At 40.0% G+C, this 25,198-nt stretch overlaps 1 protein-coding gene across 1 annotated transcript in view; it reads left to right on the top strand.

Annotated features, from left to right (window-relative positions):
• The window catches only part of LOC139714924 (UDP-N-acetylglucosamine--peptide N-acetylglucosaminyltransferase 110 kDa subunit-like), a 48,160-nt gene that overhangs the window by 9,166 nt on the left and 13,796 nt on the right, over positions 1-25,198 (top strand). The window contains exons 2-5 of the mRNA XM_071626571.1: positions 2,440-2,541; positions 4,226-4,405; positions 9,789-10,037; positions 13,502-13,627. Coding sequence (XP_071482672.1) covers positions 2,440-2,541; positions 4,226-4,405; positions 9,789-10,037; positions 13,502-13,627 — 657 coding nt within the window. The remainder of the gene's footprint in view (positions 1-2,439; positions 2,542-4,225; positions 4,406-9,788; positions 10,038-13,501; positions 13,628-25,198) is intronic.

The following is a 25,198-nucleotide window of genomic DNA, read 5'->3' as shown; positions in this document are numbered from 1 at the left end:
AGTAGTCTCCTCATCCAGCAGTTCCAACACCAAAAATTTAAAAATTCATAACTTTTGCATCAATTGTCCGATTTTCCTCAAACTTTCACTGGTATGTTCTACTAATGTTGCTGCTTTTCACTCAATCCGCACATTTCTCTTTGGGTTTGGGTGTCCTTTAATAGCGGTGAATTGCATTGCCATGGTAACAGTCTATTATGGCCGCAAATGAGAATTCTTTGAAGATAGAACTTTTACAATTTTTTAAGTGGTGCAAATCAAATGTGGTACACTTGTTAAACTTGATGCAGAGATGTGCAGGATGAAGTGTTTAACCTTATTCTAACTGGGCTATTTGAGACCAAGTTTTTACTGGGGGGGGGGGGGGGGGGGGTCAATTTGACCGCCTTTAAGATCTCGGCCGCCGATGGCGCGATCACCGCAAAATTTTGCCTGAACATAGAGCCTGATGTCAACTACACGATTACATGGTCATACAATAGAAAAATGTTGATTTCATATTTTTTTTATAAATTAATTATGCAAATTTATGCATGAAATCATCTTTTCACCTCTAACTCCATCAAAAAGAATGAAGGATTGCTAAATTTTTGTGTCAGAGTTCCTCAAGACACATCAAACAATTTTCTTGGAAAAAATAGCGCAATCAAAATCAGTTTCTTTTGTTGTTGTTTTTTTTATACCCCCGCCAAACGAAGTTTGAAGGGGGTATATAGGAATCAGCGGACGGTCGGGCGGGCGGTCGGTCCGTTGCAAATCTTGCGTCGCGAACTACTTCCTCAGTTTTCAACCGATTCCCATAAAACTTGGCACAGATGTGTGCCTTGGGTTGTAGATGTGCAAGACATATTTTTTGACAGTACCCAAAAGTACGTTGCCATGGTAACGGCATATTATGGGCAAAAATGGGTACAAATCTTGCGTCGCGAACTCCTCCCACAGTTTTTGATCAATTTTTATGAAATTAGGTACAGATGTTCATCTGAATATGTTAATGTGCAAGACACATATTTCCGCAGTGGCAAAAAGTGCGTTGCCATGGTAACGGCATGTTATTGGTAAAATATAGGGCAAAATGCTTCATGGCAAAACTGCTTCATCAGTGTTCTTCCAATTCTCATGGAATTCATATTAAATGTTTGTCTTAGGATATAGGTCAGCATGACACATTTCTTGACAGTGACAAAAAGTATGTTGCCATGGTAACAGCTCACATATTATGAGCCAAAATGATGGAAAATTTTGTGTTGCAAACTACTTCCTCAGTTTTTGCCCAATTTCCATGAAACTTGGTACAGATGTGTGCCTTTGGTTGTAGATGTGCAAGACGCATTTTTCGACAGTACCCGAAAGTACGTTGCCATGGTAACGGCATATTAATGGCAGAAGATCAAGGAAAGATCTTGCGGATTTAACTATTTCCTCAGTTTTTTTACCAAAGCTTATGAAATGTTGTTTGGCGGGGGTATAACCAGTCGCTGTAGCAACATTTCTAGTTTTATTTCTGATGTATTTTATTGTTTTTTTACCTTTTGTTTTCTATTGTTTTTTGGCCAAAATTCATTGCAGGCACTATTTCAAGCTTATCTACATTAGAATTGATTACTTTTAATGTTTAAAAGTTGAAATAATCTAATTTATATCAATTAAACAAAAAAACACAATTTGCATTGGATTTGCACACGAAATCATGAATTTGAGCTGTTTTTGGGTTGACATGCATATGCAAAATATTGCGTAACTTCAGAACGGTGTATCCGGACGTCGCAAATTTGGTCTCAAAATATGCGGGAGACTTCAATGAAAAAAGTCATGAAACGACGCGGCAAAATCTTTGCCTTGTGCGGAATCGTGGCGCGAAATGTCGAGAGGGGGGTCGATTTGACCCCTCCAGTTAGAATAGGGTTAAGGGATGGTATAGTAGTCAGCTTTTAACTTTTTGCGAGATACTTAGAAACCACTTCATGAATGTAAAAAAACATAAAATATTTCATAAGAGGTTTCCCATTACCTCAAAAAAATCATCAAACAAAGATTTGAAACCTCAAGTCCCATCTCAACCAAAAATGTACCATCCCTTTTGAGTGTAGAAGAAAATGGATCGTCATCACAGTGCATTATGCCCCCCCCCCAAAAAAAAAAAAAAAAAATCATGAAAATGCTTTTACTGAAATTCTTCTTCTGTTTGTTAGCAATTGAAATATATATTTTTTTCACATGAGCTCAATGTGAAGTTGTGCAGGACATTTTTCATAAGTAGTACATTGCCATGGTAACAATACTTATGTCACTGTTTGTTATTTTACGGCTGTGTACCCGTACAGATGTATTAGATGGGAGTACGTATCACCTTCAGTGATATTTCCAATTTTGTTAGTTTTCTAATTTTGCTTAGTGAACAAGTATCTTTAAATGTATTTATTCTATTTTTAATTCCAGGACTCGGGGAGTATACCAGAAGCAATTGAATCCTATCGAACAGCTCTCAAGTTGAAACCAAATTTCCCTGATGCTTACTGCAACTTAGCACATTGTCTACAAGTAAGTAATAGCTTATAAAACATATGTAACATATATGATTGTTTCATATAATTTATTACAAGGTTTTCAGTAAGTTGTATTAACAGAAGATCAGGGGGGTGTTTCATAAAGCTGTTCGTAAAGTTACTAACAACTTACGAACGACTGGTGATCAGTTCTTGTGCTGAATTATTGAAATTTTGATAAGTATAGCACATCAGAACTGATCACCAGTCATTCGTATGTTGTTGGTAACTTTACGAACAGCTTTATGAAACAGGTCCCAGATGGCATGCTTTCTGACCATGACACGGAGATTAAAGCTGAACTGGTTATGCGCAGTTGGTAGCTAGACAGAGAATGTGGATTTCCAGTTTGCTGCACACTGCTGACAGTGAAAAGATAAAAGTGAACATTTCCTCCATGTGGCGTGAAAACCAAACTGTTAGGAGAATCATGCTTTATGGTGGAGGCATACCAGTCGCCATAGCGACATTTCTAGTTTCTTTTTTTTTTTAATGCCTAGTCATATTTTTTAAGTACCGTAAAAACTCATGTATACAGCGCACTTTTTTTGGCATTGGAAATACGAAAAATTAGGGGTGCGCCTTATATACAGGTAAAACAGAATCGCAGCAAAGTTCTGACATACATGCAAAAGTACACCCAATTTTATAAGGTCGAACTGGTGCTACATGTAATGTACAACATTTGAGTTGATTTTCTGTGGATTCAAAAACATAATTTGTAAAATGAATTCCAGTTTCCCTTACCCTGTACCATAATCAGTCAGTATCTGCCACAACGATAATCCATACTGATGCCAGCTGTGCATGTTGCCGATGTGTGAAATGCATGCACTGTGTTTCTAGCTCGGTTACAGTGAACGGAAGTTTGCGTTCGATAAAGGAATCATTATATGTCTTTTACGACCAGAAAACAAATGACTGTTGATCACAAATAAACTAAAATAGTAATCAGAGCAACTCCATAGTTCAGAGGTAAAGTTCTTTCGAATTTTTAGAAGTAACATGTAGTTTTGCTGAGCGTGAGACCACAAGAAGCTTTAGCTTTGAGATCGTCAAGATTGTGCTGGCAGGAAGCTCTCACCAGCTCTCACCAATTCCAACATGTGGCTCCAGCATGCACAGTGTCTAATTGTCCCTGTTCCAAATCCTAGGGCCCCATCCATGAAATTGACACGTGCGCGGATGCAAATGTGAACCTGCATCACAAAACCAACAAAAACTCGCCAGATATGGATTTTAAGTTTAGGGCAGATTCTGGAAGAGCAGACTCTAAGCTTTAGAATGATGTATAACTCAATTCAAATGGACTCTCCTAACCTATCTAAATATTGGAAAGAAAGCACACACTGGAAAAGTGTGAACTAAGGGCTCGGTCACACAGCCCAAAAGTCGCGTAAACGCATGAATCACGCATAAAATTTGGTTGTGCATGCTTGTCCGTCGACAATTTTTCGCTGATTTACGCAATGAAAATCACTGATGAATTGCGCAAGAACTACGGAAAGATCACGCAAAAATCACTAACAAACCACATACTTTCGGCGCATAGGCACGCAAAGGCCCCAAATAGGGCGAATACGTGGTTGTGCACAATGACTGAAATCTACAGAAAACCACACGTAATCTGCACATTATTACTAATGTAATGTAATCTTTCTGTATCTGCAATCCCTAAGATTGTGTGTGACTGGACGGACTATGAAGCAAGGATGAAGAGACTGGTGTCCATTGTAGCTGACCAGCTGGATAAGAATAGGCTCCCCTCTGTTCATCCACACCACAGCATGTTGTACCCATTGTCTCACAGCTTCCGCCAAGCTATTGCTGCAAGGCATGGCAACCTCTGCCTAGAGAAGGTAGGTGAAATACTGGTGCCAGAGGGTAAAAAGTTATTTGAAAGATAATAGCGAGGGGCCATGTTCTGAGGGCTTAATTAGCATTTGATGAGCACTTATTAGCGAATTGGTATTCTGAAAGCTTAACCCTATTTTAACGGGGGGGGGGGGGGGCCAAATTGACCCCCCCCCCCCCCCCGACATTTCGCGCCACGATTCTGCAACGCGCAAAGATTTTGCCACGTCCTTTCGTGACTTTTTTCATTGAAGTCTCCTGCATATTTTGAGACCAAATTTGCGATGTCTGGGTACACCGTTCTGAAGTTATGCAATGTTTTGCATATGCATGTGTCAACCCGAAAACAGCTCAAATTCATGATTTCGTGTGCAAATCCAATGCAAATTGTGTTTTTTAGTTTAATTGATATAAATTAGATTATTTCAACTTTTGAACATTGAAATTAATCAATTTTAATGTAGATAAGCTTGAAATAGTGCCTGCAACAAATTTTGGCAAAAAAACAATTGAATACAAAAGGTCAAAAAAACAGTAAAATACATAAGAAATTAACAAAACAATAAAAAACAAAAGAAACTGATTTTGATTGCGCTATATTTTACAAGAAAATTGTTTGATGTGTCTTGAGGAACTCTGACACAAAAATTTAGCAATCCTTCATTCTTTTTGATGGAGTTGTAGGTGAAAATATGATTTCATGCGTAAATTTGCATAATTTATTGAAAAATATAAAATCAATGTTTTTCTATTGTATGACCATGTAATCTTGTAGTTGACATCCGGCTCTATGTTCAGGCAAAATTTTGCGGCGATTGCGCGATCGGCGGCCAAGATCTGAAGGGGGGGTCAAATTGACCCCCCCAGCAAAAACTTGGTCTCAAATAGCCCAGTTGAAATAGGGTTAAGTTGGGACTTCATTAACTACCATGTCAGCAATCATTTTTGTGGGGAAAGTCTTAAATACGTATCAATGCGCATTCATCACTGAGAGGACTTAATTACACAGTTAATGACAAATCGGTATTCTGAGCAAATATTTGATACCAAAGAGCATCATTAAGTTCCGCGTATCAAGTATTACGTTTTTTCTTGCCCATAACAATGCTTACCATCCTCGATAATTAAAAAGTGGTTGAGTCTTTAGGTATGAGTTTTCTTCAATTTGTCTGCTGCCTTTACAAATGAAATTTGTAACAGTGCAATGGCTGATCTTCATTTTTAACAAACATTGGAAAAAAGGAACCAGCAAATGGGGGCCTGAATTGTACATTGTCATCAATTTGTGAAAAGACTATGATGGATTTTCACCAAAACTTGGCAGGTAGCATCCCTCTGGAGACAGGATCTTGGTATGTTCGAATGGGCACCATGCTCCTCCTGGGGGTCCCCAGGAGGGCTCCAACCCCCCGAAACTAAGAAATCTTGAATAGTCTTCTTATCTAGAACTAGAAGTGATGGAGCTACGTTAATACTGTAAGTACACTGATGACTGTAGTGACAGGTTTGTTCATGGTGGATTGGGGGTGGGGGTCCAATTGGAGCCTTGATTGTACATTTTTATCTTCTTGAGAGTGCATGGTCAAATGTTCACCGAAACTTAGCATTTATTATTGCATGGGTGATAGGTATCTTTGTACAAATGGGCACCATTCTCCACCTGGGAGAGGGGCCCCTGGAGCACAGTGCCCAAGCGTTGGGGGGGGGGGGGGGGGGGAGGGAGAGTGACAAAACCCCCAAATTAAGGAATTTTTACGATCTTCTCTGAAATCAATAAGCTACAGTAGTACTAGATGTAATTTAGATTAGTGATGGTAGTTTGAGTTGCAGGTGTGTGTGTGTGTGTGTGTGTGTGGGGGGGGGGGGGGGAGATACTAAATTGAGACCAGTCTTCATATTTGTATCCTTGAATACGCAAGGTCAAATTTTTACCAAATTTAGGAGGGACTAATGCCAGGGTTCTAAAATATATATCTGTGCAAATGGGCACTGTTCCCCAACGTGGGGGCTCCAAGGGGCATAATGCGAGGAGGGGTGGAGGGGGTAATAAGCTTAGGTAATGTTGTGAGTAAGTAGATAAGTGGCAGTAGTTGCTACTTTGTTCATGGGCAGTATCGCCAGAGGCATAATGTTTTCGGGTTGTCTTTCCATCCATCCGTAATGAATTTTTTGGACAGCTGTATCATCTACCTGAATAGCCCGGCTAATGAAATGTGACCCGCTACAACAAAATGGTCCTAAAGTCGCGCACGGTCGAAGCCGTGAAAATCGAGTTTGAAGTTAGAGCATCAAAATTGGTCAAAACTTACGATTTTCTGAATTTGACATATTATTAGAGTCTGACATGTCTTCTATCATCTGTCGAAATTTTGAAGCAAAATGATGAAAGGAAAGACCAAAAAAAAGCGTTTTTCTGGGCCATGTTTTTTTGGCGTTTCAACGAAGCAGAAACTGGTTCGAACATTTGGATTGAGCGCCACACATAGGCTCCGCCCCTAACAACGACCTGAGTGATCTCATTGGTCAGTTTGCTGCTTGCCGCTAACCGAAGCGTGAAGCTCGCACACTGCCCAGTCGACTGGTGCGTGCGGGCGGGTTGCGCTATGCCTAGCTGCTTCTCCTGACATCCTGGTCACTGATTGGTCGGTGAGGAGACCGCTGACGCTGTGTTTGAATGAGCATTTCGGGGGTTGCTAGGGCCCAACTTCTATTGTCCGGAGGTGAATACTGACTTGCGTGTCTCTTGATTGTGATTGCGTCGCAAGGAGAACTTTTAGGGCGCTTTTCTCAAAACAGTAATTTCCCAGACGTCTTGACATGCTCTCTTTTAAACATCGATATCTCCGCAGCCGATTATTTTTATAAGACGTGTTATATATCAATTTAAAGCAGAAAGATCAGGAAATTGTGTCATGCAATTTTCAAATAATCGACCTCGCCCGACTTTAGGATCATTTTGTTGTAGCGGGTCACAAATGTGTGTGGACAAAGCTATGCCTACCAACTTTTGGATGCATATGCTCAAGGTCAAATTCTCAAAATTTCACTATTTCCTCCCATGTCTATGCAATGCCTGAAGGTATTAAAACCAACTGTATTGTATGTATTACCCAATAAAGTTTCTGTAAAGAAAGTTGGGCTATGGGGTCAAAGGTCAGGGTGAAAATACTAGAATTTCACTTTTTATGCCTCCGCCACGAAGTGTCGCCGGAGGCACTATGTTTTCGGGTTGTCCGTCCGTCCGTCGTAGCGTCCGTCCGTAATCAATTTTGTGGACAGCGTATCTAAAAAACTGTCAGAGGTATCCCAATGAAACTTGGCATGGATATGTATGAGTGGGCGAAGTTGTGCCTATCAACTTTTGGGCGTACATGCTCAAGGTCAAAAGTTCAAGGTCAAATGCTCAAAATTTAACTATTTCCCCTATATCTATGCAATGTCTGGAGGTATTTTTTTTATGCCTCCGCCAGGAAATGTTGTCGGAGGCATTATGTTTTCGGGTTGTCCGTCCGTCCGTCCTTCGGTCCGTAATCAATTTTGTGGACAGCATATCTAATAAACTGTTAGAGATAATAATGAAACTTGGCATGTATATGTATGAGTGGGCGAAGTTGTGCCTATCAACTTATAAGCGCACATGCTCAAGGTCAAAGGTCAAGGTCAAATGCCCAAAAGTCAAGGTCAAATGCTCAAAATTTCACTATTTCCCCTATATCTATGCAATGCCTGGAGGTATTTTCTTGAAACTTGGTGTATAAATGAACTACCAAATAAAGATTCCCTAGAGAGAGCTTTGGGTCATGAGGTCAAAGGTCAAGTGAAAATGTTAAAATTTCACTTTTTTCAGTATAGCCATTCATCCAAATAAACCTAGTTCAAGGATAGTGAACACTCAATCCATTTGTGACAAACCTGTCATTTTAATATTTTGCCAGTTATGTGAAGCTGTCATCACACATTGTCAAGACATTGTACTACAGACCTATTCGGAGAGCCATGCATTATGGCTGAGGCATACCAGTCGCCATAGCGACATTTCTAGTTGAAACTTGGTGTATATATGAACTACCAAATAAAGATTCCCCAGAGAGAGCTTTGGGTCATGAGGTCAAAGGTAAGTGAAAGTGTTGAAATTTCACTTTTTCCTCCATATCTCACAAATATTTCAAGGTATCTTCATGGAACTTAGTATATATGCACGTACTGACTGGCAGTGATCATGTAGGGAATTTAGGGGTCATGGGTCAAAGGTCAAGGTCCACTCATCAAATATCATTATTTCTTTCTTATCTAGCTATGCAATGCCTGCAGGATTTTTTCTTGAAACTTAGCGTATGTATGTGTTACCCAATACAGATTCTCTTGGAAGTTTCTCGCCAAAAGGTCAAAGGTCAAGTGAAAGTGCTAAAGTTCACTTTTTCTTTAAATTTATAAAAGGGTCAAAAGTTGGGTACAAATCCCCAAATACCTGCACTCTAAGACAGTATAGCCATTCATCCAAATAAACCTAGTGCAAGGAAAGTGACCACTCGATGCATTTGTGACAAACCTGTCATTTTAATATTTTGCTAGTTATGTGAAACTGTCATCACACATTGTCAAGACATTGTGCTATAGACCTATTTGGAGAACCATGCATTATGGCGGAGGCATACCAGTCGCCATAGCGACATTTCTAGTTTCTCCATGTCTCTGAAATGGCTCAAGGAATTCTCATGAAACTTAGTACATATGTGAGTACTGCCTGTCAGTGATTTTCTTGGGATTCTTTGGGTCATGTGGTCAATGTCAAATGATCAAAATTTCACTATTTTCCCAATATTCATGCAATTTTCTTAAAACATGGTGTGTAAATATGTATTACCAGAAATAAGATTTTCTTGGAAGGGTTTGGAACATGTGAGAGTCAAAGGTTGGTGAAAATGCAATGATAATTTTTTTCTTCTTATCTTGGAAATGGCTTGAGGTATTGTCACCGTATTATGAAATTTAGTACAATAGTGCTTGTACAACACTATCATTACTGACCGCGAATTTAAACACACGCGAAAAAGTCCACACCGATGGAAACCACGAAAGTTTCTGTACGCAAAAGAAACCACTTTTACAGTACGCAAAAGAAACCACTTTTACAGTAAAGGAAAGTAAACACAACGCAATTGTGACAAACATGTCATTTTATTTTTTTATTTTTTGCCAATGAAGTGAATCTATCGTCTCAACACTGTCAAGACTTACTATATTAGGAGAACCATGCATTGTGGTGGAGGCATATCAGTCACCATAGCGACATGGTGTTTTTTGTTTTTTTTTTCAGGTTATGCTCCCCCCCAAAAAAGGCTGATTAATGTATACAACAACTACACTTTGATCAATCACTTGTTACAGATCACAGTCCTGCACAAGCCTGCCTACAATCATCCACGTGACCTGACCCAGAGTGGGGGCAGGCTTCGAATTGGATACGTCTCTTCAGACTTTGGCAACCACCCCACCTCACACCTCATGCAAAGCATCCCAGGGAAACATAGCAAGGACAAAGTGGAAATCTTCTGCTATGCCCTGAGTGCAGATGACCATACTGCCTTTAGAGCGAAGGCCATGAAAGAGGCTGAGCACTTTGTGGACCTGTCACAAGTGAGATTTTACTAAGCGCCTGCTTCATACAATGTTATTCCATAACAAAAAGAAGGGGATTGGTCATAGCAATGAAATGGGTATAATCATGATGCTGTTGTGTAATGGGAATCCATGAATTCGATTCACACGCCATATTCTAAGAAGGTTTAAGCTTCAGAAATCCAACTGGCTGTAGATATTCAAACAGCTCTCAGTTTTCTATTGACACACAAAAACTCTACGAAGTTTGGCATACATGACCACTATGAAATAAAGTTGTGCAAACTTCATCTTTTATCGTCATCAATCGATGTGTTGCCATGGTAACAATATTTTCAAATAAATAGCCGTTTGTGGACCAAAACTGCAAAACGATTATCAATCGGGTTGCCACTGGCTGCATCACATAGAAGGTATGTTTAGTGCGTAGGATGCATTTGGGTAATTCTTGCATAAGCAGTATGACCATACATACACAGTCATACAGCAGACAATGCTTGTATCTGCTGTAGTGAAAGGCTTAATCTGTAAACAAACCAAGTGAACACAAGTGTATTTTCTGTTTATACGCTGAATTTCAAAGAAGGCTCCCTAGAATTTTGACCGACTCCCACACTGACATTATCTTTGATCAAGCAGCAAATCTTCCTAAGTCCGTTTTCTCTACCCAGCTAAGAAATATTTAAAAAGTGTTATGTTTTGCTTTTTGTATGCGCATGTGATGTCATACACTGCAAGTATTTTATATCATTAAAAAGCTTGATGGACTATAAGATTCAATGAAAAAAAGTTTTCAAAATCACTTTATTAAGAGCTATATCAACTATGATGTAGTTCATATCCTAAAGGATCGGTAGAGTAGTTGATTACATTTGTAGGGTAGCAAATGATAAAATTGAATGTGGCATTGCAGCAATATTAGCAGAACACAGCAGTGAAAATGACGGCAATCGGATAATCGTAGAATTTTTAGCTCACCTGAGCCAAAGGCTCAAGTGAGCTATTGCGATCGCCCTTCGTCCGGCGTCCGTCGTGCGTCGTGCGTCGTGCGTCGTGCGTCGTGCGTCGTCCGGCGTCCGTCGTCCGTCGTCCGTCGTCCGTCGTGCGTCGTCCGTCGTGCGTCGTGCGTAAACTTTTTACATTTTCATCTTCTTCTTGAAAACCCCAAGACCGATTTTCATCAAACTTGGCTGGTAGCATCCCTAGGGGGTTAGGAACTGAATTTGTAAAAATGGGCACCATGCCCCACCCAGGGGGCCCCCAGGGGGCCCCCAGGGGGGCCCAAACCCCCCAAAATTAAGGAATCTGTAAAAATCTTCTTCTCTAGAACCAGAAGTGATAGAGCTAAGTTAATACTATGAGTTAGTACATTGATGACTGTAGTTTCAAGTTTGTTCATGGCAGAATCAGGGGTGCCCCCCTTGGGACCCAGGGGAGGGGGGTGGGGAAGGGTTCTAATGGGGCCTAAATTGTACATTTTCATCTTCTTCTTGAGAACCCAATAACCCATTTTCACCAAACTTGGCAGATAGCATCCCTAGGGGGTTAGGAACTCAATTTGTTAAAATGGGCACCATGCCCCACCCAGGGGGCCCCCAGGGGGCCCAAACCCCCCAAAATTAAGGAATCCACAAAAATCTTCTTCTCTAGAACCAGAAGTGATAGAGCTAAGTTAATACTATGAGTTAGTACATTGATGACTGTAGTTTCAAGTTTGTTCATGGCAGAATCAGGGGTGCCCCCCTTGGGACCCAGGGGAGGGGGTGAGGAGGGGTCCTAATGGGGCCTAAATTGTACATTTTTATCTTCTTCTTGAGAACCCCATCACCCATTTTCACCAAACTTGGCAGGTAGCATCCCTAGGGGGTTAGGATCTCAATTTGTTAAAATGGGCACCATGCCCCACCCAGGGGGCCCCCAGGGGTCCCAAACCCCCCAAATGAAGGAATCTTTATAAATCTTCTCTAGAATCAGAAGTTATAGAGCTGAGATAATACTATGAGTGAGTACATTAATGACTGTAGTTTCAAGTTTGTTCATAGGAGATCCAGGGGTGCCCCTCTTGGGTAGGGGGGGGGGGGGGGGAGGGGTGGTTGGAAGGGTCCAAATGGGGGCCTGAATTGTACATTTTCATCTTCTTCCTGAAAACCTCATGATGGATTTTTGTCAAACTTGGCAGGTAGCATCCCTAGGGGGTCAGGATCTCAATTTATCAAAATGGGCACCATGCCCCACCCAGAGGGCCCCAGGGGGCCCCAATCCCCCCAAATTAAGGAATCTTTAAAAAATTGGGCCCTTATTGTACATTTTCATCTTCTACTTGAGAATGCCTGGTCAAATTTTGGTAGAGCTGTGAATAATTTAGATTAGTGACTGCGTGAAAAGTGAACTTGCGATACTCAGGTGAGCGCTAGACCCGCGGGTCTCTTGTTACAGTTTGGGGGTTTATCGCTGGATGAGATTACAACACTTTATGAAGTCATGTTTGGAAACTATAAATGAAGAAAATATAAAGAAATTCAACATATTTTCACTTTTCTAACATAATGAAAGAGTGCTTGACTTCCTCTCAGAGGCAGGGGGAATGATATTACCAGGTAAAACATAGTTCTGGTACACCTGCAGAATTGTCAAATTTCGCTCCAAAATGTACACGTATGTCTAAGAAATGTGTGGAATAACATTGTAATAACAAGATATTCGTTGGGTAACAACAAAAATGTGAAATATTAACCAAAAAGGTTCGATGAAGTCGTAATCTTAGAACTTAACCGATCGAGGTCAGGCTAACTCGGATTCACCAAGTTGTTCTTCTGGATTGTACAGTGTTGTACTATGGGAGTTCTTCGCGTTCTGGCTGGGCGCAATTATGGACAGAGTTCTATGCACGCATTAAAGAACTCTTTGGCGCATACAAAATGAATGTGCGCCTATGTATGATATATGGTAATTGAAACTGCATGTAAATTGTCTGAAATAGGGCCGAGTTGTCCCTAAAACCGAGTTAGCCTGGATCCTTTTGGAATACAAGGCAGTATGCCGACTTTTATTATTCTACTCTTTTGATCTCAAAATACTCCAAAACAAATCACATCAGCCAAGTAAGTTTCTTGGTAGACTCTTGCAATATATTGCAAGCAGATATGAAATGGTATGACACAGGTTCTCAATCCCTTACCAGAACTATGTTTTCACTTTAACATATGTCAGGTAACAAGTCAGAATGTGTACATTTCATAAAAATGTAAATTTCTGTTTACTTTCTTTGTATTTTCCCATACGTGACGTCTCGAACTGCAATAGTCTTCACATCTAGTTGTGACTGCACCAAAGCTTTAAAAATTCATAGCTTTTTAACAGATTGTGTAATTGCTTCAAACATTCACTGATGTATGCTACTGACATTGCTGCATGTATATTTGGTTTTTACCCCTTTGAATGTATGAGAGGAATATCAAGTAATGCTCCATTTTCTCCCCAAGATCCCATGCAATGGTAAAGCAGCAGATCGCATCAGTGCTGATGGCATCCATATTCTGGTCAACATGAATGGATACACCAAAGGAGCCCGCAATGAGATCTTTGCGCTCAGACCAGCACCAATTCAGGTATTGGCTGTTATCAGATAGATTGTTCTCGTATATGCAGTGGAAGAATGGCTCTCCTCTTTAAAATGTAGCTCTCTGAATTCTATACCCCCACCAAATCAAGTTTCATGGGGTAAAGAGGTACCCCCCTCAGTTTCTTGAAAAAATTTTTTGACGAAACTTTTTAGCTCACCTAAGCCGAGGCCCAAGTGAGCTATTGCAACCTCTCTTCGTCCATTATGCATCTTGTGTATACTTTGTACATTTTCATCTTCTTCGTGAAAACTACATGATAGATTTTCACCCCCCCCCCAGAAAAAAAAAACAAAACATTCTTTAATCATCTTCTTCTCAAGAACTAGAAGTGCTAGAGCAAAAAAAAAAAATAATAGAATAATAATAATAGTACTTAATGAGTAAGTACATTGATGACCAGAGTGTCAAGTTTGTTAGCTCACCTGAGCCAAAGGCTCTTCGTCCGGCATCCGTCGTCCGTCGTCCGCCGTCCGCCGTGCGTTGTGCGTCGTGCGTAAACTTTTTACATTTTCATCTTCTTCTGGAGAGCCCCATGACCGATTTTTACCAAACTTGGCAGGTAGCATCCTTAAGGGCCGTTCACACTAAAGCGGTTTTGCGGCAGCGGCAGCGGTGTGCCGCAAAAATCCCTCGTATGTTGTTCATGTACAACCGTTCACACTGGAGCAGTAGCGGCGACTTTTCAGAGCGGCAACCACAAGCGGTTTTCTCAAATCGCTCCACTGAGCGATTTAACTAGTCTGCCGCTGCGGCGAGGTTGCTGTTGACCAATCATACGGGGTATAGTTTGTGACGTTATATGTGGGTGGGGTCACAAAATTTAGCTTGAAATAAGAGTCTCGCGAAGGGTAACACATCGAACGAAGAGGTCCGGAAAAGACAACTTTTGTACAATAAACGCAATTATGCTCACAAAAACACTCCTGAAAAAATATCGAATTGGAGACCATTGGTGATGAAATCAGGCTAAATGGTAAGTTACTCGCTTGGTTTTTCTTGAGATTTTGCATTTGTTTCGAGGCATGACAGCGGTCACTCTCCTGCAGAGACTACTGTATACGCTATAATTTTTGCGTACATAAATTTTCGCGAATTGGCGCTGTCACACATTTTCGTGATTTGGGGACCAGAGAAAATATGAAGTGGCAAAGAAAGTGTGAATTTTTAACTTACTAGCAAATAAGAATGATACTAGTTATACACTGCATGAAAAAAAACTTACCAAACTCTGCTAACTAGTAAGTTAGAATTCAACATTTTTGAAGTGGTTAAGTCCATCGCGCTAGATTTCTGACGAGTGGTCCCCTTGCGATAATGGATTGGCTCTCTACAGTATTCGTAAGTAGACGTGGACGTGCTATATGTACGTAAACAAGCTTAGCCAGTACAGTATATGGTCTGTTCGGTAAGCCATGACATGGTATACTACTAGTACTGAAATTTTTGTATCATCAAGGCAAGGGATTCATTTTGGAAGGTAATATTTTCGCGTGTTGTTAAATTCGCGAATAGCTCCCGACTCGCGAAATTCGCGAAATATATAGCGTATACAGTACATTGCAGATGTAACTTTCCACGTATTTTGCCATAGACGCAGACTCGCCAGCGAAAGAAAGCATCGTCTACCAATATCACAGTCCCATATACGCTTATCTATGTCTGATGGTATTCTGCCAACATGGTACTGAAGACTTGAAGTCTAGAGTAGATCTAGAACTACTACCGGTACTTCCATAGGAGCACTCCTACTGTCCTACTAGTCCCACACCTAGGAATGTATGGGGTCCATAGATGGGAAGGGCTTTCCATAAATGGACCATATACGGTCGATTGCATACCGCCGGTAGCTATTTTTATGCCTCCGCCACGAAAGTTTGGGGTCGTGAGGTCAAAAGGTCAAAGGTCAAAAGGTCAAGTAAAATGTGAAAATTTCACTTTTTTCTCTGTATCTTGGAAATTGTTCAAAGTATCTTTATGGAACAAAGTATACATGCATGTACTGACTGGCAGTAGTTAGCTAGGGAATTTGGGGTTCATTGGGTCAAAGGTCAGGGGTCAAAGGTCAAGGGCAATACTTCGAAATTTTACTATTTTCCTTATATTTATGCAATGCCAGCAGGATTATTTTTTTAAAACTTAATGTATGCATACAATTACCCACTACAGATTCTCTGGGATTTTTTTTTGCCAAGAAGGTCAAAGGTCAAAAGGTCAAATATCAAGTGAAAGTGCTGAACTTACTACTTTCTCCATATCTCGGAAGCGGCTCAAGTAATCTATTAAGCTTAGTACATATTTATGTATGTTCTGCCTGACAGTGATTCTCTTATGAATCAAAGGCCAGATGAAAATGGTAACAATTTACTGTTCAATACAGAAATTGCACTTTTTCTCCATACCTTGAAAATTACTCAAGTGCGTAAACTTATAAAAGGGTCAAAGTCGAAGTTAAAGTACATGCTCTCCTATTCATCCAATTAAACATAGGTCAAGGAAGGTAAACATTCGATACATTTGTGACAAACATGTCATTTTAATATTTTGCCAATTTTGTGAAAATGTAATCACACATTGTCCACATGTACTATAGACCTATTAGGAGAATCATGCAGTACGGCGGAGGCATACCAGTCGCCATAGCGACATTTCTAGTATTATTTTAAATTTTATCTAGGGCCAGACCCTATTAAAAAAAAAAAAGTTTACCGTAGACAACCAAAGACTAGAACGTCTAGATTTTCTAGATAAGTAATTTAGATCTAGACAGTCTACGTAGTACTCTGTACTAGATTCTCTACCTCATGGTACCGAGCCGGGCTGGCCAGAAAATACGATCGTCGATTGGGCAACTCAAAGTCAAACTGTGGCTATTGAGGGAGATTTACTTGATATCATAGACTCGGATAGAGTATTGATTATTGTTTGAATTATTTCTAATAAAATGAAAATAATGTAGGGGAAATTTAGAAATTTGAAGTAATTTATAACTATTAGTAAAGATTTGGCGTAAATACTCTTACTAGGATTTGTAGGAATGATAAACGGCAAATAAATTCAAACAGAATAACAAAAACAGCTAGGCCTGATACTGTGATAGTACTGTTACACCTATTCTACTAGACTCAACCTAGATATATAACGGTTAGGTATTATGTTTGAGGTATTGACTCCGCCCCATGGCCTAGATGTAATGTTAGGCGTTTTTGTACTGCTATACTGCCATTGCACTGTTATAAATACATACACACGACCACAACTATGTCCATTGGCATGACAATTACTAAATTTACTTAAATTTACTCGCCCTCAGTCTGGCATCATCAGACAGGTAGTAACTGATTTATCTTGTGAGAAAGTGAATTAAATCCCATCAGATTCAGTCTGACCAGGTATGAAGAAACACTAACAGGTAATGTTTAAAAATTCAGTTAACTGTAACTGTAGCTGGTAAGCATATATGTGCATTATCTTGTCTTGCTTTCCAAAGATGCCCACATTTCCCACAGTCAATAGACTTGGAAAGAGTTCCTTCAGTGTAAAATTAATTCTTCTCAAGGGGAAAAATGCCTAGTGATGCAGTGGTTGATTAGTTGCTGACCCTTGACATAATGTATCAAGGGTTGACGCAGCCACTACTTCCTCTGGTGGAAGGCTGTACCAATCCTTTGTGGTCCTTGGTAGGAAAGATGACCGCTGTATTTTGTTCTGCATGTAGATCAGTGCATTAATTCATGTCGGTAACAATACCAAATGTATATTTTCATTATAATTTCATTGAGATAAGCACTTGGCATATTATTATTAGTACATGTAGCGCTCACATTGTACTGCCAAATGAGCAATCTAAGAGGAAATATAAGTTATCAAATGTTCAGACAATCAATTTCAGCAGATGGTGATAGTTGTGGGAGTGAAGGACTAAGGTCCTATTTAAAAGAGACCTGTTTATATTACATTTTCTTTGTGCTGAGTAAAAAAATTCCCCTATTCATGTAAGGAAATAACATTATATAATGGATTGTATAACACATCACTTGTGCAAATATCATTTGCCCTCAGGTAAACAGTGATTGAATCTGCTGCCCTCCTATTCAGCGGATGCAGAAAGACCATGCAGAGGAGGGTGCATCCCTGACCAGGCTTTGATGCAAGCTCACTCATTGACTGGAAAGCTGTGAGTTTCAGCTTTCAGAATTTACTGAAAGTGCATTATTCAAAAGATTTATATTCTATGTACTGGGTGTTACAAAAAAAAATTCCCACTTTTGATCCTTAATATTTCAAAAACTATATATCAGATAACACTGACATTTATATGAGCAATAGCTGAATAGTATACAGTTTTGTTGGAGACAATTTCAAAATGACAGCATACAATAATGTAATTCAATTTCATTAAACTAAACATTAATTTTTTTTTTTTCAGCTAGGTTTCAGATTTTGCTCTATTTTCAACCCTCTGTACAAAACTTTAACTTTGCGCAGAAGTCAATTTGGTGTGTAAGGGAGTGTGTAGTTGACAGCCAGACAACGGTCTTGGACAATGACCAAAATTTGAATGCTCCATTATTGATTGATGAGAAATTCCATTATCACAGCTAGTCTTCATTCGTTCTGAAATGTGGTGTATGCAAGCACATGGAAACATGTGCTTACTTTTTTAATGTACAGTTGTATGCATTTCACCCTTTGCTAGGAATTCAGACTAGCAGTGCCCAGGCAATCCATGATGAATAGTTAAAGCATTCATGTGCCTTGGAGCAGAGCTCTGAACAGGTGGTATCCAGGTCCACTGTTCAGGGTCATTATGTAAGTACACACTCACATGCACATTAGTTCCTATGTAAAGTTCAGGTTTTGTACAGAGGGTTAAAACTTGACCAGAATCTGGAACCTAACTTTGAAATTAATAATGGACTTCATGAAACTGATCTGGGTTTTCATATTCAAATCACCTCCAACTAAATTGTACACTCTTCAGCTGTTACTCATATCGATGACAGTTTTATCTGATATATAGTTTTCGAGCTATTAAGCACCAAAAGTGGGAAATGTTTTCTGTAACACCTAGTACATGTATTCCATAACTATTGTTAAGAACTTGACCATACTCCTGTGGGAGGAAAATAAAACAACTTTATTTGGGAAGTGATGGTACATGTACTGTACCTGATAATTTTTCTTACAACACATGTACATATTTTACTGAACTTAAGAGTGAAATTCTTTGAAGGCACATTTTTAATTTTTATGCCTCCGCCACGAAGTGGTGCCGGAGGCATTATGTTTTCGGGTTGTCCGTCCGTCCGTCCGTCCGTCCGTCCTTCCGTCCGTCTGTAATGAATTTTGTGGACAGGGTAACTATCAAAACCTTTTGAGGTATCCTAATGAAACTTGGCATGTATGTGTATTAGGGGGTGAAGTTGTGCCTATCAACTTTTGGGTGCACATGCTCAAGGTCAAAGGTCAAAAGGTCAAGGTCAAATGCTTAAAATTTCACTATTTCCCCCATATCTATGCAATGCCTGAAGATATTTTCTTGAAACTTAGTGTATACATGTATTAGCCAATTAAGATTCTGTGGTGAAAGTTTGGGGTCATGTGATCAAAAGGTCAAAGGTCAAAAGGTCAAGTAAAATGTTAAAATTTCACTTTTTTCTCTGTATCTTGGAAATTGTTCAAGGTGTCTTTATGGAACAAAGTATATATGCATGTAATGACTGGCAGTGGTTATCTAGGGAATTTGGGGTTCATGGGGTCAAAGGTCAGGGGTCAAAGGTCAAGGGCAATCCTTCAAAATTTTACTATTTTCCTTATATTTATGCAATGCCAGCAGGATTATTTTTTTAAAAACTTGATGTATGCATGTATAACCCACTAGAGATTCTCTTGGATTCTTTTTTTTTTTTGCCAAGAAGGTCAAAGGTCAAAAGGTCAAAGATCAAGTGAAAGTGCTGAACTTACTTCTTTCTCCATATCTCGGAAGTGGCTCAAGTTATCTTTAAACTTAGTACATATTTATGTATGTTCTGCCTGACAGTGATTCTCTTATGAATCAAAGGCTAGATGAAAATGATAACAATTTACTGTTCAATGCAGAAATTGCACTTCTTATGCCTCCGCAACGAAGTGGCCGGAGGCATTATGTTTTCGGGTCGTCCGTCCGTCCGTCCGTCCGTCCGTCCGTACGTCCGTACGTCCGTACGTCCGTACGTCCGTCCGTACGTCCGTACGTACGTCCGTCCGTCCCGTTTTGTTTTTGTCGATATCTCAAGAACCGTGTGGTGGTTTTACATCAAACTTGGTATGAGGGTATATCCTTGGGGGATGATACTTTGTGTGGATTTTAAGGTCACAGGGTCAAAGGTCAAAGGTCACTGGTTATTTTGTGAAAAAAAAATTGAAATTTCATGTTTTTCTCCATATCTCGCAAATGGTTCGAGGTATCTTCATGGAACTTAGTATATATGCTTGTACCGATGGGCAGTGATTATATAGGGAAGTTGGGGTCATGGGTCAAAGGTCAGGGGGTCAAAGGTCAAGGTCAACTCCTCAAAATATCACTACTTTCCTTAAAATGCAATATGCCTGAAGGGTTTTTTTTTTCAAACTTGATGTATGGCATGTATTACCCAATATATATTTTTGGGGAAGTTTCTTGCCAAAAGGTCAAAGGTCAAGTGAAAGTGCTAAATTGCACTTTTTCCTCCATATCTCGAAAGTAACTCAAGGTATCGTCATGAAACTTACATATTTATGCATGTTCAACCTAACAGTGATTCTCTTTGGAACTGTGAGGTCAAAGGTCAAAGGCCAGGTTTAGATAATGCTATTTTCCCATTTGATACTGAAATTATGCTTTTTCTCAATACCTTGAAAATTACTCAATGCATAGACTTATAAAAGGGTCAAAAGTCAAGTAAAAATCATCAGTTCCCCAAATACCTGCACTCTGACATTTTAATCATTCATCCAATTGAACCTAGTTCTAGAAAAAGTGAACATTCAGCACATTTGTGTCAAACCTGTCATTTTAATATTTTGCCAATTGTGTGAAACTGTCATCACACATTGTCAAGACATTGTACTATAGACCTATGAGGAGAACCATGCATTATGGCGGAGGCATATCAGTAGCCGTAGCGATATATCTAGTTCTCCATACCTTGAAAATTACTCAAGTGCGTAAACTTGTGAAAGGGTCAAAGTCGAAGTTAAAGTTCTTAAATCCCCAAATACATGCTCTCCTATTCATCCAATTAAACATAGGTCAAGGAAGGTGAACATTCAGTACATTTGTGACAAACATATCATTTTAATATTTTGCCAATTTTGTGAAAATGTAATCACACATTGTCCACATGTGCTACAGACCTATTAGGAGAATCGTGCATTATGGCGGAGGCATACCAGTCGCCATAGCGACATTTCTAGTTAATTTTTACCCTGCCCCTTCATTCCAAGGAAATGTCCATGTAGATTCTTCTCTTCTCTATATGGCCACATCCCATATGTTTGATAGATATCACAATATGCAGCGTGGACCAATCAATCGTTTAGTGTATATTAGATCCTGAATGTACAGTACACTTTGTGTACCATAGGTGTCTAGGTCAACTGATTGGCCCATGCCAATATAATCAGTTTCGGAGGACATGAGGACATGAAAAATGCAAGTCATATGTAACTTTGAACGTAAAATTGTCTGTCACTTTTATTATTAGTTTTGGATTTTTTTTTTGGGGGGGGGGGGAGGGTGGTCCCACAAGATTTGACCTTACACAAAGTTACATTTCTTTGCAGAAATAGTTCTTTTTTTTTTAGCTCACCTGAGCCAAAGGCTCAAGTGAGCTATTGCGATCGCCCTTCGTCCGGCGTTCGTCGTGCGTCGTCCGTCGTCCGTCGTGCGTAAACTTTTTACATTTTCATCTTCTTCTTGAAAACCCCAAGACCGATTTTCATCAAACTTGGCAGGTAGCATCCCTAGGGGGTTAGGAACTCAAGTTGTTAAAATGGGCACCATGCCCCACCCAGGGGGCCCCCAGGGGGGCCCAAACCCCCCAAAATTAAGGAATCTGTAAAAATCTTCTTCTCTAGAACCAGAAGTGATAGAGCTAAGTTAATACTATGAGTTAGTACATTGATGACTGTAGTTTCAAGTTTGTTCATGGCAGAATCAGGGGTGCCCCCCTTGGGACCCAGGGGAGGGGGGTGGGGAAGGGTTCAAATGGGGCCTAAATTGTACATTTTCATCTTCTTCTTGAGAACCCCATGACCCATTTTCACCAAACTTGGCAGGTAGCATCCCTAGGGGGTTAGGAACTCAATTTGTTAAAATGGGCACCATGCCCCACCTAGGGGGCCCCCAGGGGGCCCAAACCCCCCAAAATTAAGGAATCCGCAAAAATCTTCTTCTCTAGAACCAGAAGTGATAGAGCTAAGTTAATACTATGAGTTAGTACATTGATGACTGTAGTTTCAAGTTTGTTCATGGCAGAATCAGGGGTGCCCCCCTTGGGACCTAGGGGAGGGGGTGAGGAGGGGTCCTAATGGGGCCTAAATTGTACATTTTTATCTTCTTCTTGAAAACCCCATGACCCATTTTCACCAAACTTGGCAGGTAGCATCCCTAGGGGGTTAGGATCTCAATTTGTTAAAATGGGCACCATGCCCAACCCAGGGGGCCCCCAGGGGTCCCAAACCCCCTCCCCCCCCCCCCCCAAATGAAGGAATCTTTATAAATCTCTAGAATCAGAAGTTATAGAGCTGAGATAATATCATGAGTGAGTACATTAATGACTGTAGTTTCAAGTTTGTTCATAGGAGATCCAGGGGTGCCCCTCTTGGGTAGGGGGGGGGGGGGTGGTTGGAAGGGTCCAAATGGGGGCCTGAATTGTACATTTTCATCTTCTTCCTGAAAACCTCATGATGGATTTTTGTCAAACTTGGCAGGTAGCATCCCTAGGGGGTCAGGATCTCAATTTATCAAAATGGGCACCATGCCCCACCCAGAGGGCCCCAGGGGGCCCCAATCCCCCCAAATTAAGGAATCTTAAAAAAATTGGGCCCTTATTGTACATTTTCATCTTCTACTTGAGAATGCCTGGTCAAATTTTAATTTAGATTAGTGACTGCGTGAAAGGTGAACTTGCGATACTCAGGTGAGCGCTAGACCCGCGGGTCTCTTGTTTTATTATGCTAGGCAGAAAAAAAATCAAACAAATAGCACCATGAAGGCCAGAGGTATGAATTGTTTGATCTGTAGCTTTCTTACAGGCCTGTACTACCTCCCCTCCCCCTTCAGAAATAGTTTTGCTCCCTGTTTTCAGATAACCTGTTTGACTCACTCCTGTATGTGCTCAGTAGATCTTCAGCTTTAAAGCATGACCTTCTAATCTTGATCACTCCTGCTCCTAGTTTGCTGGAGTTGCTAGTAAATATATGATACAAAATTACTGGATATATCATGTGTATAAAAGTGTAACATGATGCACATCAGTATGTCTTCAGAATGTTTACACTGTTTTCATATGTGCTTACTTTTTTCGTTCTTCCAGGAAGGACTGTTTAAACTGCTCATATGTGGTTGACACAGAACATCCACGGTCACAGCCATTCATCCTTCTTATTGAAGAAAGCAAATTGAACCCTCCTCAGATACATGTATCTGCAGTTGTGGAGCCCCAGGGCACAGTCTTACCAAGGCATTGTGGCTGCAGCTGATCTTGTCTTCAAGTTAATCTTCGTTCTAAATCTCATCTACAGGCCACATTGCATGACAGAGAGACCATTTTAGAGAGACTCCTGTACAAGCAAGGAGGATTTGTAACTTTGGCATCCATCCCTTAGTTTCTAAATTTGCCGAGTCAACCATAATGTAACCATTTATTCATCGTCTCCACCCCCCCCCCCCCCCCACATCAAGTCTGCATAAATAAAACAGCAGTTTGAGAAGTACAATGTACTAGGGAAATAGGCACTGACCTTTAATTGTGGTCTCCTCATGTAACACTGACCATGTTCTTTCACAAGTCATTTGCCATTCAGATATTGTTGCATTTTGACTATATACCTGTACCAGGTATGAATGATCAGGTACATAATTATGTTTATATCGATACTGTTAGTGGTCAATGCTTCTTTGAAACGTATTCACTTTTCAAGGAGTTAGTTTTACTTATGATTATGTAGATGAGTACCTAAGACTTGATAAGCTGCTAATTCCATTATATACTGGTTCCAACCCAAGTTACAGCAACACACTGTGACATCATCACTGCAGTACTCCATGTAAATAACCCTGAGGTTGATGGGTGGCTGGGCAGTCTGTTGCTGGTCCGTTATCGGTCCGTTGTTGGTCCGTTGCAAAATCTTGGAGATCAAATTACTCTTGCTTTTTTAGCAGTTGACATGGACTTCGGCATATGTGGCCACTAGTACAGGTCAATGTGTGATACATGTGTTGTCATGGTAATGAAAAAAAAAATCTATAGAAAATTTAACCGAAATATTGTGGATCAAACTACTTCCAGTCTTTATAATGTGAATGGTAATTTTAAAACACAAGATTAATTGTCTTTAACTGGCATCCTTCATGTATCACTTGAGTAGTGAAGATGAACCCCAAGCAATTTCATCTATATTCGAAGAAGTCATGGTCAAGTTCTGCATGATTATCATACAAGGCTGGCTAATGTGTATCACTTAGCAGTCAGAACTCGACTCGGGAGAAATCCGATTGCATATACAGGCCCACAACACAAGAATTCCTTGCATTGCTCCCAGGTAGGCCAGTAGCTAACACACTATTCAAACATGTGATTAAATTCCACCTTTTCACTGTGCACCTACATAGTACCTGTCACATTTGTGTATTTGACTTTGGAGTATGGATGTAATATTGTATTATGCTGCAGGGCAATGAGTAAAATAGTTGGCATCAGAGCAAGCACTTTATAGTGAACCTGAAGCATGTCACAACAGATTTTTGAAAACTTTGTAAGTTTATTTTGAAACCCAAATCTATAAATGTGGACATGGCATCGAATATTTCATTGCATGTATAATCTTGAAAACTCAGTTTGTACTTTCCTTGCATTAAGTTAGTACAAATGTATTTGATGTCAGATAACTCATATCAGTTCATGGCACTATATGCATAATACGTTGCTGTTCTGTTTGTTGCATGATTTGGTTATCTGACTAGATGTTATATTGAACCATGTAAGCACCTACATGTAGGTGACCATTTTTGCTGTATTCCTTTGCTTTAATATCCTGATTTTTTGTGTGTGTGTTTGTGTTTGTAACTACAGTACAATATGTGTCCAAATCATTGTAAATCTCAAGCCTCATCCACCCCCATGTATCTGCTCTTTCTTGCTCACTTTATATGATGAACTCTGTACTGCTCTCTTCTCTCAGTCCCATTCCCTCCTATTTTTCCCTGTCCTACATGTATGTACATGTAATACTTCTTGTTTATTACTGAGAAAGACTGGTCTTTTTGAGGTTTGAAAGATGAAATGTAAACAATTGATTTGTTTTATGATGTAA

The sequence above is a fragment of the Diadema antillarum genome, unplaced genomic scaffold, assembly GCF_040938485.1.
Source record: "Diadema antillarum isolate AM-2024a unplaced genomic scaffold, OU_Dant_1.0 seq00002534_RagTag, whole genome shotgun sequence".
Classification (NCBI taxonomy): Eukaryota; Metazoa; Echinodermata; class Echinoidea; order Diadematoida; family Diadematidae; genus Diadema; species Diadema antillarum.
This window is presented reverse-complemented; position numbering and strand designations above follow the sequence as displayed.